Source organism: Schistocerca nitens, chromosome 8, assembly GCF_023898315.1.
Source record: "Schistocerca nitens isolate TAMUIC-IGC-003100 chromosome 8, iqSchNite1.1, whole genome shotgun sequence".
In the NCBI taxonomy this organism is placed as follows: domain Eukaryota; kingdom Metazoa; phylum Arthropoda; class Insecta; order Orthoptera; family Acrididae; genus Schistocerca; species Schistocerca nitens.
In genome coordinates, this window is record NC_064621.1 from 65,446,394 (window position 1) to 65,466,614 (window position 20,221).

At 38.6% G+C, this 20,221-nt stretch overlaps 1 protein-coding gene across 3 annotated transcripts in view; it reads right to left on the bottom strand.

Annotated features, from left to right (window-relative positions):
• The window catches only part of LOC126198474 (UHRF1-binding protein 1-like), a 458,855-nt gene that overhangs the window by 250,591 nt on the left and 188,043 nt on the right, over positions 1-20,221 (bottom strand). For all 3 annotated transcript variants that reach the window (XM_049934830.1, XM_049934829.1, XM_049934832.1), the window contains exons 9-10: positions 12,198-12,382; positions 4,385-4,625 (exon numbers count right to left, since the gene is read on the bottom strand). In XM_049934830.1, coding sequence (XP_049790787.1) covers positions 4,385-4,625; positions 12,198-12,382 — 426 coding nt within the window. The remainder of the gene's footprint in view (positions 1-4,384; positions 4,626-12,197; positions 12,383-20,221) is intronic.

The window sequence follows — 20,221 nt, forward strand, 5'->3', positions numbered from 1 at the left end:
CTAAATACATTCTCCCAACCAGATTGTTCCAGATCTCATACCACTTTCCTTGATGCTGACGTTATCCTTACCAAGCATCAACTATAAATTTCTGTTTACATTCAATCTATAAACTGTTGGTAGTACTAGTACTGCTGAGCCCCCCCCCCCCCCACCACCACCACAAAAAAAAAAAAAAAAACTTAGGAGTGCACTTCTTGTCATACAGTACTATTCTGGTCTTGAATGTATTAATCAGCTACTTTGACAGGGCTGTGATTTCCTAAATCATGCCCAGAAAATGAGGTCCATTCTGCCTGATATACTGCCCAACCACCTATAATAAGTTCTCATCTCTCCCCCCCCCCCCCCCCCCCCCACACACACACATATATCTTTGCAGTATCCAGGTCAGATCCAATGCTCTGTGTGCAACCATTTCCTCACCTTGTGGTCTGTGACTGTCCCCACTGTAAGGCTCACTCGACACATCCTCCTATCAGCAACTTCATCATCCCTGTAACTGGTAAAACATATAGTATGTTGTGTATGAGCTGTTACAAAAGCACTCTTAGACCTGCTACATTTGTATGACTATCATCAAGTCTCAGTTAGGATAAATGGGTACAGGGAGTGTACAGTGGCAAAACGTCCATTGTAGAGCCCGCCCTACAACATGACAGTTGTGACCTTGACATCTGTTTCACGAAACGTGTCACCTGGATTCTCTCTTCTGCCACCAGTTTTCAGACTTTCAGAACCGAGAACTGGCTTACATGTCTTCAGTTCTTACCACTCACCTGACCTAAATTCACATTAATTCCTGTGATCTCAGCATTTCTGTTCAGTTAATTACTTCTTTTCTTCAATTCCCTTTTATTTCCTGAACTGACTCCTCCTCCTCCTCCCCCTCCTCCTCCTCCTCCCCCCCCCCCCCCTTGCCCCAATATCTGTCATCTGTCTACAATGTATAATGCAGTTGGCTTTACTCTTATTGACTCTTTCACAATGTTTTTTCAGTGATCCTTGACTTGCTTATACACCATCTTCCAGCTGTAGATTCTCAAATTTTCAAATCTTGTCCAGTGCATGAACCAATTGTCAGCCATTCCTTCTCATCCCATCCATTAAGTCTACTCTGTCTGGATTCTGAGAGGCTTTTTCCATCCCACTTCCTAAAACTCAATAGCCCTTTTCCTTTATCCCTCTTGCTTTCCTTTCAAACGTTCTGTTGTGAGGAGGCACCACAGGCTCTGAAAGCTTGCATATTCCCACATCTTTTATATGTGTTTTCTTCTGCCACTACTTGTTGAGCAGATTTTTTATCTGCCTATATTATATTTTCAAACACTGATCATTACTGTTGATATAGTGGACTGGTGTTCATAGCCAAGAAAGTGTATGACTGTAAATAGTCTGTCAAATTGTCCAAATCTTTCAATAATTTTACATCAAGGCTTGGGACACATCAACAGACACAAGGCATGACCCTAATCTGAGCAAAGCACTACATTTTACACATGCATGGTCAACCCAGTTATTGACAACAAAAATCCCTCTCTTCATCAATATTTTGTAAGACAATATAAGTTACAAGCTTTCATAGACATCCTTCTTATACCATCTGAAAACGGAGAACGCACAGGGCTGTAATTTCACCTTCCTTGCAAAATAACTTTTTAAACTTACTTCATCAATTACATTACAGAACTACAAGGTTGAAAAATCTTGCTAGGATGTAAGTTTATTGCCCAAAAATGGATGAAAACATTAGACAACTTATACAGAATTGTCAGGCATGTAGAATATATCAACCAGCAGCTCCACAAACATTTTTCTCTCATGGCCAGAGCCCGCACAAATGTGGGATCATATCCATGCCAGATCATATCTATGCCAGTTTCGCTTGACCTGATACTGTTACAGACACACTCCCATTTCCCAAGACACACTCCCATTTCCCAGTGTCTTACAGGAGCTACCTCTAAGCACTTCTGTACAGACAATGGCATCAGACATCAAAGTAACTTGCCTTTCACCTCACATCCAATTGCACTATGAAGACATTTATGCATACTTTAAAAACTGAATGTTTACAGAATTTTGCTTTGGCATTTCTGAAAGAACAGTAAATAGTTTACTAATAACATACAGAGTAACATGCATCCATGGCCAAAGTCCAGCTGCGCTGCTTCACGGCCAACCTCATCAGACACTCTCTGGTCTGTTCCGACAGTAACAGAGTGTGACGAGGATACCGCTACAAGTTGGCACCTCATTGTGGGTATGTACATTTGGGTTCGCTTCAGGCTAGATGTGGAAATTTAGCACAATTCATTACATTTTTCAGGGTCACCTGTGACACACCCATTTTCAATTGTCTCTCTGAAAGTCCTGCTAATCGACGAAGTTCATACCAATGGAAGTGGACCAGCCAGCATCGCCATTATCATCACTTCCTTCCCCCTTCAAGTGTTGCCTTGATGTGGAACACAGCCAACCAGTTTCTACCAGAAACATACCTACATCACATCAACTCCAGAACTGCAATGTCACATGCCGGGAATTCTTCCTCCACTGAACAGGGCACTTTTGATTCTTTGGGCTAGTTTCCGGGGATAAGAATCAAGCAACCTTGCTAGATATAGATATGTAAAGTACATAAGTGATCTGCATAAATGATATAATGTCTAATGGGGGTACTGTGAGTTGCCTAGTGTAAGGTGCATGGTCCGTGGCAGTGTATTACACAAGCTGGTTCCCGGGACTAATGACAGGTTGGCTACAGACTGTCATTAGCCACTTAAGGCCACTTCAGTGTTTATATATGCCAGAATTTTGAAGAGATCTCAGTGTGCCTTTTATAACGAATTGTGAGATTGTTTGTGCAGCATTCAATGTGCTATTTGGACTTTGTCTGTATCTGCTGCTACTGGACTCATGCCTGGATCTGGACTTGGGCAGGTTCTTTTCTGGCGAGTTGTCTGATATACTCTCTGATAAATTAAACCATGTCCCAGTTTATGATGTCAGATTATTTCACATATTTGTATAAATATTACTGTGGAAATAAATGTTGAGTACTGTCTAGAAATCATTGTCTTTTATTGTTGTTACTGACAACCCTCTAGAATGTTTGATACCCTCATATTTTTTTGTTCAGTGCTGTTTATCTTCTAAGTATGTCCTGTCACGGGTTATGTTTCACATTAGATATAGCTGCTCTCAAAATACTTACTGACTCAAACCATTTGAAATAAAGGTGGCACTGACATATCTGTGATATTGTACTGTTGTGGGAGGAAAGTTGAGAAGGGATGCTTTATGACCAATGCGGTATTTGGTTTCATAGGAGACTGGTAAAACTCAATTCCAAATTTAGGAATGACTATCCTATTTGTTGAAGTAGTGTATGCAAGATCAATGTGTAGAAGTTAGGAATATTACAAACTCTAAAAATAAAATTATCGAGTTGCCTAATAAAGATACTGAAATCCTTAAAAATATAAGTGATCCCTGAAAGAGGAAAATGAAAATGATGCAGTTGTCTACAAGGAGATAATATTTTTAGAAAATTATTGCAAACTGAGTGGAAACTGGACATTCATTTCCTGCAGGTATTGCTTCTAAGTGTTGATCCTCAACATAATGAAATGTAGTAGTCGAACAATGGAAAATCCAGGATGGAATGTAACAATATTATGGGAAGGAAAGTTGCTAAATCACCATATAGCAGAGATGCTGAATCGCAGATAGGCACAACAACAAGATTTTCACACTTAAAGCTTTCAGCCCATGGCCTTTGTCAAAACACACACACACACACACACACACACACACACACACACACACACACACACACGTGCGCGCGCGCGCAACTGCTACTCACACACACAACTTCAGTCTCAGGCAAGTGTGGTTTCAGTTGCCTGAGACTGCAGTCATGTGTGTGAGTTGCATTTGCCTGAGTGTCTGTGTGCATGTGTGTGTCTATTGTTGACAAAGGCCATTGGCCTAAAGCTTTACATGTGAAAATCTTGTTGTGCCAATCTGTGACTCAGTATCTCCACTCTATGGTGAGTAGCACCTTTCCTTCTCATAATATTGAAATGTAATAGTTTCTTTGTAAACCAACACTGATAGATTACAGCACTGCCAACTAATGAAATGAATCTTAACCACCAAATATCTAGCAGCACACATTTCGAGATACTTAGAGAGTAGAAACAAATAAACACATCTATTTCATCTGCACCAATACAGCAACGGAAATTCAGGATGGGAACTGATGGTTGATCATTACTTATTGAAAAGAAGCCTGACTGACCAGTCACATGTATCCACACTTACACTGTATTTACTTTATGCAGTTTCTTGCTGCTCACTGGATATGTGCGAAACTTACCTGCCAAATGCTTCAAGAACTTTTCTGTTACAACATGTTTGTCAGAAGGGATAGCAGGAAAACTGGCCCCATAGAACAATGGTGCAGACTGAAGAACATCCACACATTTAGCCAGATCTGCTCGTGAGCTATGTTCCATACTGCGTATATTTGTAACTGATGCACGTTCCACCTGAATCTGCAGAAGACGTGGCCGGTCTCGCTGATTACGGTACTCGACACCTCCAGTGTCCACAAGAACCTGAGCACATGTAACTCTGTCAGTCAGTTTTAAAATAATAACAACAGCCTTAGTACAGTCATAAAATAGTTTTAGTCTCAATTTCTCTCATATAATACTAATGTACATAGCACCCTGATGAGAGACTTCCAGTTTCTAGGTTACTGTATAAACTATATTAAAATAACTTTCACCATGGCTTCACTACAGTGCAACAAGTTGCAACATGGAAAAAAGTGATTCCTACTTTTCACTTGATATTACAATTTTATTGATGAAGGAAACTAATTATCAAAAGTACTCAGCTGCAGTTCGATGTAAAAGTTTTTATCAAACCCATGTGATCCAGATCTCAGACTAGACCTCAATCTTTTGTTGGTTTTAATACGAGTCCCTCAATATACGATTCAGTGTGTTTTCTCTGTCAGCTCATTCCAGCTGGAACACTGACAACTTTCCAGGATTACAGAGCAAATAACATTCACATTGCATTCTTTGAGGATATGAACAATAAACAATAAAGCCTAGAAAGAGGCATGGCAGAAAGATGGAGGAGACAGATAAAAATGTCAGAAATTACAATGCAAAATGTAGAAGATCCTCAAGACAAGAAGAACACAAGATATACAGGGTGATTATAATTAAAGTTAAACTTTCAAAACGCTGTAGAAATAAAACCACTGGTCAGAAAGACATCAAACTGTAATGGAATATTATTGGAGAAGGAGGAAAACGTATGGCAGAAGGGGGGGGGGGGGCGGCATGAAAACTGATCAACAGATAGTGCTGTATGTGTCAGAATATGTAAATGAAAACACCTGTTCTGCGCACGACCCATTGCAGTTGGTACAAACGCACCGGGTACATGGCTTTTCCTCCTTTTGCGTCCATCATTCGGCATGACTGTCTCAATGCAGGATTGTGCTCTGCTTTTAAAGTGTATTACAAGAATGATGACTGTACACACATTGCTCTGCAGAAGTTCCAAACACTGAAGGGTTTGAAAAAAGGCATTGGTCCAATGACTTCCATGGTTCTGGACGAAATCATTCAGAAATTCAAAATGATGGGTTCTTTTGATGTGCAAACTGGTAGAGGGAGGAAACAAATTGACACGTCGTCAGTGGAAGCAGTGGCCACAGCAATGCAGGAGGAGACGAGTGGTGGTGTGCAAACGTGTAGTGCATTGACAATGCCAGCCACTCGTGCTGGCGAAACGTCAGAAAAATCATTAGATGAACGTCGGCCGAAGAACCCGAGACAGAAGCCAATAGGCAGTTTGTCAACAAGTGGCCACGAAAGCCTCAACAATTTTGCATGGAGAATAGTGCGAACATTGGACATACCCAGGAGCTTGGTGTGTAAAATGCTATGAAACATCCTTCTTTGCTATCCATTCAAAATTAACCATGTGCATGAGTCGCTTCCTGTTGACCTGCCAGCAACAAAGACCTTTGCTTTAGGATTTCTTGCTGAAATGGAAGTGGACAGTGATTGGCCATGGCAGATTTTGTGTACAGACGAAGCCCACTTCCATCTAAGAGCATATAACAGAATTGTCAAATATGGGCAACGGAAAATCCACACGCAAATCAACCAGCACCACTTCACCCTGAAGAGGTCACTACGTGGTGCGAGTTTTTGGCATCATTTATCATAGGGCCATATTTTTTTAAAGAGACAGATGCTTCTGGTTCATGTTACCTGTACTGTCACTGGTAAGCACTATGAATGTCTTTTGTGCAACCACGTCATTCCAGCTCTCCAACAGCATGGATGGGATCATTTTTATGCAAGATGGCACACCTCCGCACATTGCAAATCCAGTTAAGCAGCTACTGAAGCACCATTGTGGAAATGCTAAAATTATCAGCCACCATTGTCCTACAGCCTGGTTGTCCCAATCACCTGATCTTAATGTGTGTGACTTCTGGCTGTGGGGCTATCTGAAAGATGTTGCGTTCAGTGTTCCGATTGCAAACTTAGCAGCACTAAAGGCATGCATTGCACAACATATTCTGAACATGACACCAGAAACACTTTGATCAGTTGTGGAACATGCTGTTTCTTAATTTCAACTTGTTGCAGAAAATGGTAGACAGCATATTGACATGTTTTGCGCCAGTCATATGGAAATTAATAATCCAATTTGATTCTGACTGATGCCTTTTATGCAGTTTTTGGCCTCAGGACAATTAAAAACCAATGTGATTGCTGCTTTTTATGTGGTTTTTGGCCTCAGGACAATTAAAAACCCATGTGACTTAAGCTTTTTATGAGGTTTATGGCCTCAGAGAAATTAAAAACCAATGTGATTGATGCTTTTTAGGCAGTTTTTTGCCCCAGGACAATTAAAAACTCGTTTTTCTCATCCAATGTGATATAACCTCGCCTTGGTGGATGGGCTTACATAACTAACCGTATCACATCTGTACACCCATGCACAGTGAGTAGAAAAGTTTGTTTAACATCAAACGTACACCTTAAGCATTGTTGTACAATTCATTTGTCACTTGTAGTTGACCACTATTAAATTATGATGCTTGCAGCGCCATCTACTGCTACATTTTGTAACTATTTATTTTTCTTCTGCCATATGTTGTCACCCTTGTCCAATACTATTCCGTTGCAATTTGACGTCATTCTGACCAGTGGTGTTATTTCTACAGTGGTTTGAAAGTTTCACTTCAATTATAATCACCCTGTTAATAAACGTAGGATTTATTCTAATGAAGATTAATTTCCTTACAGCTTTACACTGAGATTAATCCAATAAGCATTGAAAAATGGATGAACAGGCCTCATTTCTTACAATAAACAGTGCATGAAGACTGGACATAAGAGGGCATTCCATCATAACACCTGATGAAGTGCACAAAAATGTGAAATATAGAAAGAAAAGCAAAGATCCAGGTCCACGTAATATAAATATGAAACTGGAAGCAGCTAGTTAAATTAAACAAAATTAAGTTTTGCTATATCTAAGTAGTCTATTTTTTAATTATTGAATATGATTACGACTACTAAGGGCCACTTCCATGGCAAGCTAACTTCTACCATTAGAAACACCAAACAAAAGGATATTACTGTATTTCTACTTCTACATCTACATCCTGCAAGCCACATTATAGTATGCGGCTGAAGGTATTTTGTGGATCACTGTCGCTTCTTCCTTTTCTTGTTCCAGCTGTGTACGGTTCATAGGATGAACAACTGCTGCTAAGCCTCTGTGTGGGCTCTAATCTCTAATTTTATCTTTGTGGTTTTTCCCTGAAATATACATAGGAGGAAGCAATATATTTATTGATTATGCTAGGAATGTACACTCTTGTCACCATACTGTGACGCAGAATGCCTCTCTAGCAGCATCTATCTCCAGAGCTGACCGAGCATCTCCATGAAACTTTCATGCTTACTAAATGACCTCATAGCAAAATGTGCTGTTCTCCTTTGGATCTTCTCTATTTCCTCTATCTAACTTTCATCTGTGCTGTATTCTTTTGCCTCAGAAAGCGAACAAATCACGCAAAGGGAACAACCATTTACAAAATTCCTTTAGAATGGATTCGTTCTAAGAAGCAAGAGATTTTTGGAGTACAATGTAAAAATAATGTTAAGCTAGGTTAAGATTTTTTGTAATCATAGGAACAAAAGGTTCAATGTAAATGTAAATATCTAAGATAGTTAACCAACCAGATAGAAAAGGGTAAAATTCATGACAAATGTTACATGACGAAACTGGTAAAAGAACGCGAGAGTAAAAATTATTCTAACAGCTGGCATTACACAATCATGCAGAAGTCTCACCAGTCACAAGCTGGTACGTGAAACATTCCAACACCATTTCTGGGCCAGGAAAAACAGCCACCTAGCAACTCTTAAGAGAGACTGTGAGCAACTCAACAAAAGTGGTTAGAACAGTACACACCAAACTGCCTTCGTTACACCCCCAACATTACACAAGAGACACTAGATAGGACACAACAATGACAAGTGAGAATCTGACTAAGCAGTAAAGGCCCTCTAAAAAACTCATTATGAAAATGTAGCAGAACTGAAGACCACTGATGACTTGGGAAGAGCTAAATCAATTTGGTCATTACAAATGACGTCACAGATCAGAGTCTCTCCTCGGTGACATAAATACACCTCCCCCACTATCTTTTAGCACTCCATCAGTAGGTTTGATGGTGTTCATGTCATTCACACTCAATTCTTTGGTTATGGTATGTTACATCTTGTGTGTGAGATTGTTCTAGTGTTGGTTTTGCACTTGCTGCCCTATGAAACGATCAGCAAGCTGATTGAGTCCTGCATCCACTGATATCAGCACAGCAGCCAGCACTGATGGGTAGACCAAAGGTTTACCAACATGACTCTGGTTCAGGGCAGGAGCTGCTCTAAACTCCAGTGTCATACGGGGCAGAAGGCCCACTGTACTGGCAGGCCAGGTTCAGCATTCAGCCTGATTACAAGGAATCCAACATTGTGGTTCACCTATGAGGATGCCATGTGCAGTGATTTGGGAGCAATAAAGAGCTGCCCAAAATGGTGTATGAATCAAAACACACACATCTTCATTACCAACATCTCCAAAACAAGAACTACTGAAAGGGTGTGCCTACTTCACCAGCGGGCAGCAAAACCACCACGTCAGAGAGCCAACTTCGAATCCAAGCTGATGCACTGCCCTTGGCAGCCATGGGTTCACTACTGAGTTCAGCAGATTCTTCTACGGATTATGCATCTAACAGTCCACGCACAAGAAGCAGCAATGACTTGTATCTTCAGTAACAGATGGAATGGTTTTCAATATTGTTTTAATGCTTCTAATAATGCCACACAGGTCCTAGGTCTGCATCCTGACAAATTAGTAGAGGTCTCCAGCCCAGCAGAGTGAGGCCACTACAAACTGGTGTACAGAAATTCTCCAGCACAGAATAAGTAAGAGTTTGATGCCCTCCCATGATCCAGCATACCAAGACCAGCATCAGTCACAGAGGTTGAGTCACAGAAAACCCTTTGTCATTAGCTCTCAAAAGTAAATGCGTAAGCTTTGTTATATCCAGGTTAGGACTTAAAGACTTTGAGAGAACTGGCGGATTTCCAACAGTTGGCAAGAAAATCTTGTTCCGACACTCTGAAAAAGCTGCAAATTAACGGGATATTATGCACTATGTAACAGATCTGTAACAGCAACATGTACTACTTGTAAAAAATATGGTCACACAGCAGACAATTGTTCAGAATGTTGTTAGTTAACAATTAGGCATAGGAATTAAATGTAACTGTTTTATTTTTGCAACTGTGGCTACTGAATTATTGCCAGAAGTAACAGTAGTGTGGTTCGTGTATAAGAGGGAAAGGTAAATTGCAGAAACATGGCACAAATACGGGCAGCTAGTACTAACAAGGTGATAGACATCCTTACAGAGCAAGTTTCTAAATTGTTGGAGGATAATGAATAGCAGAAAACACTTAACAAATGGCTAACACAACAAGAGCAATCCTAACTGACAAAATAACGGCTTCAATCAGGTTTGTGCGAGACTAAAACAGTTGTTAAGTGCTTCTTCATCATTTGTTGATTTTTCAGCTTCAAATCTAATAACTCCCTACTCTGAGGAAACAACAGAGGACATTACTGTGTTTATAGACCACGTATTAGCCATGGCGTCGTTAAGAAGTTGGTCAGATGAAACATACTCATGGATGGCCAAGTTATGTATCATGAGTGAGGTGAAAACCTGTATCTCTTACAATATCTCACATGTGTATGACATAATCTGTTACAAAAAAAATTCATCCATAAAATACTTGAAAATGGCCTAGGGCTGAAATTGTACAATCATACAGGAAATAAAGAGAATGGCTGCTGAATGCTTCAAGAAATAATTCAAAACAATACCACAAAGTGCTTCATAAAGTATCCACATTCAGTGAGTTAGCAGAGTGTTTGCATCAGAGATATAGAAGAACTCAATAGTTCCACACAGAAAGCATCAGAGATATAGAAAACAGAACAGTGCTCCATTTTTAGGGAGAAACTTAATAGTTTAATGCAGAAAGTTAATGGAACACTGGAATAATTTTCTAACAGAATATGCAAGATTAATAAGCAGACTTGTGAGCTGATGCACAAACCAGATGCAGACAGTGCGTTGCTCAAAAAAGCAGGAAATTGAGTGCTGGATGTGTTTCTCAGAGTGATAACTTCCAAATTTTTTGTAATGGGTACAAACGGCAAACCCTGAGGCTTTGGCCACTGCACTTTGTGTTGCTACACACCTACAAGAAGTGGACAGTGCAAGCACACTGAATGGAAGATATTCTGTGGTCAGCAGGGACATTTAAATGCACAGTGTTGCCAACCACAATGTTATAATTGGCAGCAGTATGAGGATAAGGCTTGGGTTTGTGAAACCAGGAAACAGTGCAAGTACAATACAAAAAAGAAACAATGAAATGCCAACAGGAATGTTTCTTCCATCAGGAAGCATTCCCAGTGAATTGGAGTACTGTAAAAATATGGAATGTTGCTTGATAGCTTGGATAAATAAATACAAGATTTTAACAGATACTAGGGCACATGTATCTGTTGTCAGTCTGGATCTCATGGACAAGAAGACTGAAAACACAGAGATACAAACTGTCAGCACATCTGCATTATGTAGCCAGGTTAGAAACTTAAAGGGTAGTGACTGTTCAGTCATGGAGACACTGTTAGTTCAGTACAGAGATTTATTTAATTCATAAGATTCTCTACCAGCCATGCCCATAGCACAGTATCATATTCAGAAATGTAAACAGTGCACCGTAAGCAGCTTACCAAAACATCTCCGTCACTACAGCACAACACCACTCTAGATTGCACTTCTATTTTTAACACCTAGACCATCATGCAAAAGGGGGCTGACAAAATTCCAATTACATCAGCTTTTTCTTGTACCTGTGTTAAAATTAGTTATAACTTGCATTAGATAATGCCAATTTACTACAATTTAACGAATTCACTCATGGAGGAAGATAAAGACCATTGTTGTTCATCTAACAAACAATCTCTGTCTGAACATGCTATTTTACTCTGGTGTAACTAATGTTAATTCCATTTCATTGCAGGAAAAATTATGAAAGCACTTTTGTACTGTAAATAAAGATAATATGGTTTCCTGCACAATAATTTCTGATCTGTACTTGCACAATTAAATAGTTGCTCTTGTATTTATATACAAACCAGAGACAACATAAAAACAATATGTACACAACTACTTGCTTACAGTCAGCATAAAGTATAATGCTATTCTCTAGGAATAGTTTGATTTCATACACGCAAATCATAACACTATTCATCTCTGAAGAAGGGGGTAAAACAGCTGCAAAAATTAGATTCATAAAAGAAAATTATAACAGAAAACATGCATATTACAAACACATGAAAAAAAAGTTGAAATGAAGTGAAGATCATTGTATCAGATTAATAAAAGAAAATGTCACTGTAATGTTGTAAAGTAAAGTAAACAATCCTCCTAAATCCACACCCTAAAAGCTTTTACAAAATTACTAAGAACCAATGTAAAGTAAGCACTCACCAACCTTTATTTTTATAGCTTCTAGTTTCACATCAACATAAAAAAGGTCCGGCACGTTGTCTTGAGCAGCAGCTGCAGTCAATAATGACTGATACAAATTCAGCGCAAATGCATTCGCCCATACACAACTATGTAAATCAAAATTTATCTGCACTGGGTTTAGCTGTGCATAGAATTTTGGTGGAGGTACTGCAAAGAAACAGAAATAACTGAAGCTTATTCAGTGAGCATGAAACTTTTTATAAGGAAAGTAGCTTTTATTTTTGCGCCCAATAGAACATACTGTGATGTGCCAAATGTGTTTTACAAATGTTAATGACAAAATTTCTGGAAGCATATGTGCCAGGAAGCTGCAGCAACCACAGAAAAAAATAATTTATATCCACTACAGGTACAATTATTCTATGTCTTACACAGAAGCTTTCACGAGAAGGCATGTTTCTTGTGTATCATGCAGCTAATGGAAAAGGAAGGAATGGATGGAACACCCTTATGAAACTTTACACAGTAGCCATACTGAGAACTTTCCACATAAAACGTAGAATACTGTCAACTTGTGCTATAGATAATAATGAGACGAAGCAAAATTCATCCAATGTAAGAAAGCAAAATAAAATTAAAAGTAAAGGACAGGAAACACACGCCTTATTTGTTCAACTATATTCTTGCAAAAATACCACTAATTTAAACACAATAAATAATTAGCAGTAAAAGAGACATCAATACTACTTTTAAAAATGTCAGTACTGCTTAAAACATAATGCAGCTTACAAATATTTTGAGGAGTATTATTTCATCAGAAAATGCAATCACCACATTTCACCAAGTACTTATGCAGAGAAGGAAAAGTAATACTTCCGCTTGGATTCACTACATAACTCTTTAGTTTTCTCTGCCTGCAGAAGGATGACTAATCTGTGGCCTCAAGTTTCATATTATTAATACACAATATTGTTTCATCCAGCACCATATGCAAAGTAGGGAATTGTAAGAGGATATTGAACAACAAGAATGGGAAAATAAGCCTGTTCCACGTGGGGTTAGAATTATAGTTGTTCATATTACTCTGGACACAATGATTTGCATATGTTGTGGTTCTATGAATTATTATACCAACATATTTCTTGCCTAGTTAACTTCATTTTAAAATAAAGGAAGACTGTTTAGTAAAGTACTTTCTCACATATCATGAAAAGCTGTTCGACTTTTAGTTCCATGTCTTTGCTTTGAATTGTTTTACATAAATTATGCTTACTTCAGAAAGAAAATCAATCAATCTCTCTCTCTCTCTCTCTCTCTCTCTCTCTCTCTCTCTCACACACACACACACACACACACATAAAGGGTATTTAACACACATTTTTTTCAGCCAATTTCAGTTGAAAAAAGGTGGCATTTGTTGTGGGGCACCATGGAATGTTCCAACTTCAGCTCCTATAGTTTCTTGAAACTCTGATCGGTGTTGGCACTGTACGTGGCCTTCAAAATGGTACCTGTAATGGAGGCACATTTCAAGCACAGATCTGTCACTGTGTTTCTTTTGGCGAAAAATCCGAGAATCATAGATATTCATAGGTACTTGCAGAATGTCTATGGAGATCTGGCAGTGAACATAAGCATGGTGAGTCATTGGGTGAGGCATCTGTCGTCATCGCAACAAGGTCGCACAGACCTGTCCAATTTCCCATGTGCTGTATGCCTGCACACAGCTGTAACTCTTGCAATGTTGGAAAGTGTGGACACACTCATTCGAAGGGATTGACAATCAAACACCTCGCTGCTCAAATTCATGTCTCTGTTGGTAATGCTGATATACTTGTCCACCAGTTGGAGTACTAAAAGGTATGTGGCACCGTGTTCCTCACCTCTAACAGAAGACTATCAAGAGCAACGAAGGAGAATCTGTGCACAACTGCTTGTGCGTCACACAGCTGATTTTGAAAATTTTTTGTCAAACATCATCACAGGTGATGAAACATGGGTAAGGTAATCCATGGAGTGGCACCAGACCACATCCCCTCTGACCAAAAAGTTCAAAGCCACACCCTCAACTGGTAAAGTCATGGCGATGGTCTTCTATGGCTCTAATGAGCTTATTCTGTTTGATGTCCTCCCTCATGTTGCAATGATCAACTCTGAAGTGTATTGTGGTACCCTCGGGAAACTGAAGAAATGACTTCAGCATGTTTGTTGTCACAAAAATGCAAACAAACTTCTCCTTCTACATGACAACACAAGATCTCACACGAGTCTGCAGATCCAAGAGGAGGTCACAAAACTTCATTGGACTGTTCTTCCTCATCCACCTTACAGTACCTTCTGACTTCCATCTGTTTGTCCCAATGAAGGATGCACTCTGTGGGAAGTAGTATATGGATGATGGGAAGGTTATTGACACGGCATGACACTGACTCCAACGTCAACCAGTGGAGTGATAAGTGGGCATAAAGGCCCATCCAGAAAGCTGGTACAAGGTCATCATATTGAACGGAGATTATGTTGAGAAATAGGATTTCATAGCCAAAAAGAGTGGAGAATAATATGGTATATGGGAATCCTGAATGAAACCAACTTGGTTTCAGAAAAAAAAGTGTTGCATTACATACTGAACGCCTCCAAGGCACAAGCTCCTGTACATCCCATTTTCTTATCTCATTTAGGCATGGTCAGCCATATGCCTCTGTACATGCCATAATATATTTTACCTTTGTGATCTTTCTGAGTGCTACATTTTGGGTATAATAGAATTATTGCACAGTCTACCACAACTATTAACGCTCCAAGGAATAGCATTGCTTTTCTTCTATTGATCCCTATTTTAGACCCTTGAGCACCACTGTTATACTTTAGTATGGGCTACAGCAACTCCCTATGATCTTACCTCCGCACATCTGAATCCCTTAAACATTTCCCATCAAGATCTCAAACACTGCTACAAAACTATAGAACTGATCACACACTTTTATGTGGTTCTTTTTTGACCACACACTTCTATGTGCTTCTTTTTTGATGGGTATTATCATGTTTCTATAAACACTTAAAGACAGCTGTCATTCAGTACACCAAATGGAAATCCATTCATCAGCAGTCAAATCAGAGACAGTTTCAGTGGTGGAAAGATGAGCTCTTGTCCTTATGTTTGAAATAGTTTGATATGTTACATGAGCGCGATTTCTTCAGACTGTGTACAGGTTGTCAGCATGGCAAGCAAATGCAAGATAAGCAAAACACACAGAATAATTGTATTTGTTCACTGACAGATAGTGGGAGCTTGAACATGTTGTACGTACCCTCCCCAAGATCATCTAAGAACTTGACTATTCACATGCCCAATCACCAAAGATCATGCCATGTATACATCAAAATGAGGGAATTTAGAACTGCTCAAGTAAACTGTTGTGGCCAACAATATGTTGATAAGAAAACTGCAGATTCTAGGGTCAGGCAATAAAAGCCATAGTTCACCTATTATCATCAGTTCAATGCTAAACAACAAATGACTTTGCATCCATGACATTCAGAACCACACACGTACTTGTGTTCACTGAATGTCACAGTTTCATTACATGCCAGTATCCTAGGGAGCACACTTTTCTCCTTACTACACAAGAGTAAGTGTACAATAGAGGTTACTTTTGTTCCTAGTGTTGTATTTACTACTATCTTCATACTGTGATTGTGTTCCAACAGTGAATCCCTCATTGCACTTGACAGTTTTCAATCTGGTGATTCCGTGTAGTGCAGTATAAAAGTTTCTACATCTACATACATTCTCTCCAAGATGCTATACAATGCATGGCAGAGGGTTCTTCATACCAATAATAGGAATTTTACATCTTATCTCATTCACATATGAAACAAGGGGAAAATGACTGTGTGTACATTTCCTTATGTGTCATTAGCTCTTTTACATTATTCTCATGGTTTCTACAAGAGATATATGATGCCAGCAGCAAACTGTCACACAGTCTCCCTTGAATTGCATTTCTCTGAATTTATTCAACAGAGTTTTGCAAGAACAACATGGCTTGCTTGCAAAGACTACCATTTGAGTTGCCTAAGACTGCAATCATGATGCTATTGCCAGAGGTCACCTGATAACATCGGCTGATGACTCAGTCACGGTATGACCAATATCATTCATCACACACTTTCCTCAGTTATTGGAACAACCAGTCATTTAATTTAAGAGAATGAAGAGATAAATGTTCTAATACATGTTTCCTATGACGTACTTGAAATGACTCGTGGTGACAGTGAAAAGCAATCAAACTTCAGAAAATGCATTTCAGCAAAAGAAGGCTAATCATACCCATATAGTAACTTTTTTCTAATTCACTCTATTTAATACCTTGTTCTATAAATCTACTAGTGTACTGGTCAGTGTATTATCTCACAGCATACCAGGTGCAGTAATATATTTTGCAGGACAAATTTGTTTAATTGAAGTTGCCCACAAATCACCTACATCCATCGATTTGGGCAACCAGTTAATTGTAAGCAAATAATTTTAATTTACCTATAGGTAAGATATATTTCATAGCTAGTAAAAAAATAATTTTGCAGATTAGAAATGACAATGGAATTAAAATAATCTTATAACAAAAATACTGAATTGCATTTCACAAATGACTTCAAAACAATAGATTCCTAGATATATCCATACTATGATTAATCTCATGCTAAGGATGCCACAAATTGATTCTTTCTTGTATGTTTCTCACAACCTAAGTATTCACATTGAAATGTCGCCAAATTCAACCAAAGAAAACGAACTGGTTCAAATTCTGCTGACCGTTATACAAAGTCTGTACATTTAGAGATTGAATCCGTTGTACTGAGACTGTGCACATACTGGTGTACTGATTTGTAAAGATCGGCCATCTTCAATTGATGTAGACAAAACCCACCAATATCGGTGCTACTGTGATCACATCCTAATCATCACTACTACACTTTTGTAGAAGCTATGAAATCTGCCAAAATATTACCAGTGAATCTCTGAATTAATCTGTGTCTGCTGTGATTCCTACTTGATATGCACTTCAAAAGCAGGAGTGATACTGCCATTTATTACAAAGAGTGAAAATTTTGTCCACTTCTTTTCTTACAACTGTTCCATGATTGTACCTTCCCTTACTGAGCAGCATCATCAGGGGACAACCTGATAGTGCTGTATTGCTTGAGCATCTAGTGTTTCAAGTGCTTACCACACGGAGCACTGCAAGTCACCTGAGTAATTTGTTTCTGCTTACAACAAATAAAAAATTACCATGTTAATTGGAGAAGTTGAGTGCATTAAGAAAACCCATTCCTATAATTTACGGTCTTTTTCAACCATAACAGACAAAACTGTAGTGACATTACTTCTCATCATCCCCATTACTTGCCATGCACACAGAGTAACTACAAATGATGTATCTCAATTCTTGGAGAGTTTCTTTCAGCAAATTCAAATAGATTAGATTTATAACACAGTTAACATGTATGTGATAATTATGTGCTAATAAAACAAATAAATTAAAAATAGATTTCGCTAGTTCTTTTAGCACGAATTTATTAACACTGTTTTGTCTTTGGTATTCCACTGCAAAAACGTTACCATCCTTTTATATTGATCACTTAATAAAGTGTACTAACATATAAACAACTGCAGCTGCAAAGATTTCAGTATTTTTTTGTTCGGTATTAGTAATACTGGGAAAAGCAAAGTCAACTAAGTACTTCATTGAAGAGATTGGTGGCAAAAATACAACATTTTTCAAAGCTGCTACCTACACATCAGTTTTTTAATGTAGCTGTTGTAGTTGAGACCCAGCATAAACAATAAAGTGCAGGGATATATAAGAAACAGGAAACTAACTGAATACATGAATATGTTTTGGAAATTTTGCCTTCAACAAAACTGAATTTCTTGGTCTCTTTCTCTTTACCCCCACATGTTACAGTGATTATATACATATCATAATTAGTGGGCTTCCCTCTATTTTATAGCCAAACAATAAGTAAAGGGTAGATGACAATGTGTATAATTTGGAACAGTGGTCTCTACATTCAAAAAAAAATTTATAAAATATACGAGGTGTGACAATAAAGCAATGAGACTGATTTTCTTTGCAAGATGTGGCAACCCTGCAGGCTTGCGTAGACACAATATTTTTGACTTTGGTCTATAAGCTGCTTCTAGTCCAAGTGGCACATCAATGCAACTGCTCAGTCATGAGTTGTGCTGTAATACGATAACACCTGTTTATGTCTCTCATCACAGAATTGGGTGAAAAGGCAACGACAACTTACAGTAAGCTTCGGAAGGCTTTTGGAGAGGAGGTTATGTCAAGAGCTCAAGTTTTTCGTTGGCATAAAATGTTTAGTGAAGGCAGGACGAATATTGAAGATTAAGACCGCAGTGGACGGATGTCAACTTGGCCAGGGTGCGTGAACTCGTACGATCTGATCGATGATTATCCGTGAAAATCATTGCAGAAGAACTGAACATCAATCGAGAACTGGTTCATCTAATAATAACTAAAGATCTTGGTATGAGAAAGATTTGTGCAAAAATGGTACCCAAAAATCTCACACCACAACAGTAAGAAACACGGAAATATGTGGCAGCTGATCTGTTAGAGCAAACGGAAATCAATCCAGAATTGTTGGTGATGAAAGTTGGTTTTTTCAGTACGATCCAGAGACAAAACACCAAAGTTGGCAATTGTGCTCAAAGGGATCACCCAGACCAAAAAAAGCTCACATGTCAAAGTCAAAAGTGAAATGCATGCTTGTGTGCTGCTTTGATTCCAGGGGAATTGTTCATAAAGAGTGGGTGCCTCCTGGACAAACAGTAAACCAATATTACTACAAAGAAATTTTAGAAAGAATTTGTAAAAGAGTTCTCCGTGTCTGTGCCAACATTGCTGATAATTGGCTTCTGCATCACGATAATGCACCATCCCAACCACACCAATTTTTAACCTCAAAACAAATTTCAGTACTACCACAGCCACCTTATTCACCAGATATCGCTCTGTGCAACTTTTTTCTATTTCCATGAGTCAAAACGGCTGTCAAGGGACACCATTTTCAAACAACGCAAGATGTCCAAAAAGCTGTCACGAAGGTCTTGGAGGATATTACAGAAGATGAGTTCCAGAAATGTTACCATCAATGGCAGAAGCGCTGGAAAAAGTGTATGCAATCAGAAGGGAACTACTTTGAAGGACACAACACTAAACTTGACTAAAATGGTAAACAAATTTTTTTTTTCACATCAGTCTCATTATTTTATTGTCACATCTCGTATACCTTAAAGCACATTCTGTTGCTCCTGTCACTGACTTGCCTTCTGCAACAGAGTTGATATTTCAATATGGCTTGTCATCAGCAACTATTAAGGATCTCTCTAACCATGCTTTACCCGAAATGAAAAAAGATGCTATTTATTTGTTACTACTACTTTCCACACCCCTACGCTAATTATGTTTGTCATTTACTTAGTATCTGTTTGTGAAAAATGTGTCCCGTTAGTTCAGAAAACTTCTTGAACAGGATGTGAACTCAAACTGAGTGGATTCTAAATACTCTGCACCTTTATGTACAGACAGGATCCCACTCTAATCAACTACAATATACATTCTTACTGCACATTAAATATTTCAACACTAACACCAGGCACAAAGCTATGATCAAATTGTGATTGACAAATATAAATTTAAATGATCTAAAAACAATTACAACAAAACTGGAATGACTATATTGCTATATTACTATTGCTACACAATTCACGAACACGGGGATCTGCTGTCCACATGTTCAAAATGCATAGTGATATAACACCTATGTGCATATGAGAGCCTAACAGTTTGAGGAAAAGCAAAGTTATTAATCATGGTTTTCTGAAATTCCTTCAGCAAATAAGATGCAGTAAAATTCCGGAATGCAAATCAACTCAAGTCACTTAATAAAGGCAAGTGTTTCAGTCTACATTATTTACCAATTAAGTTCCTTTTGTGGTACATTGTAAAGTAGCTC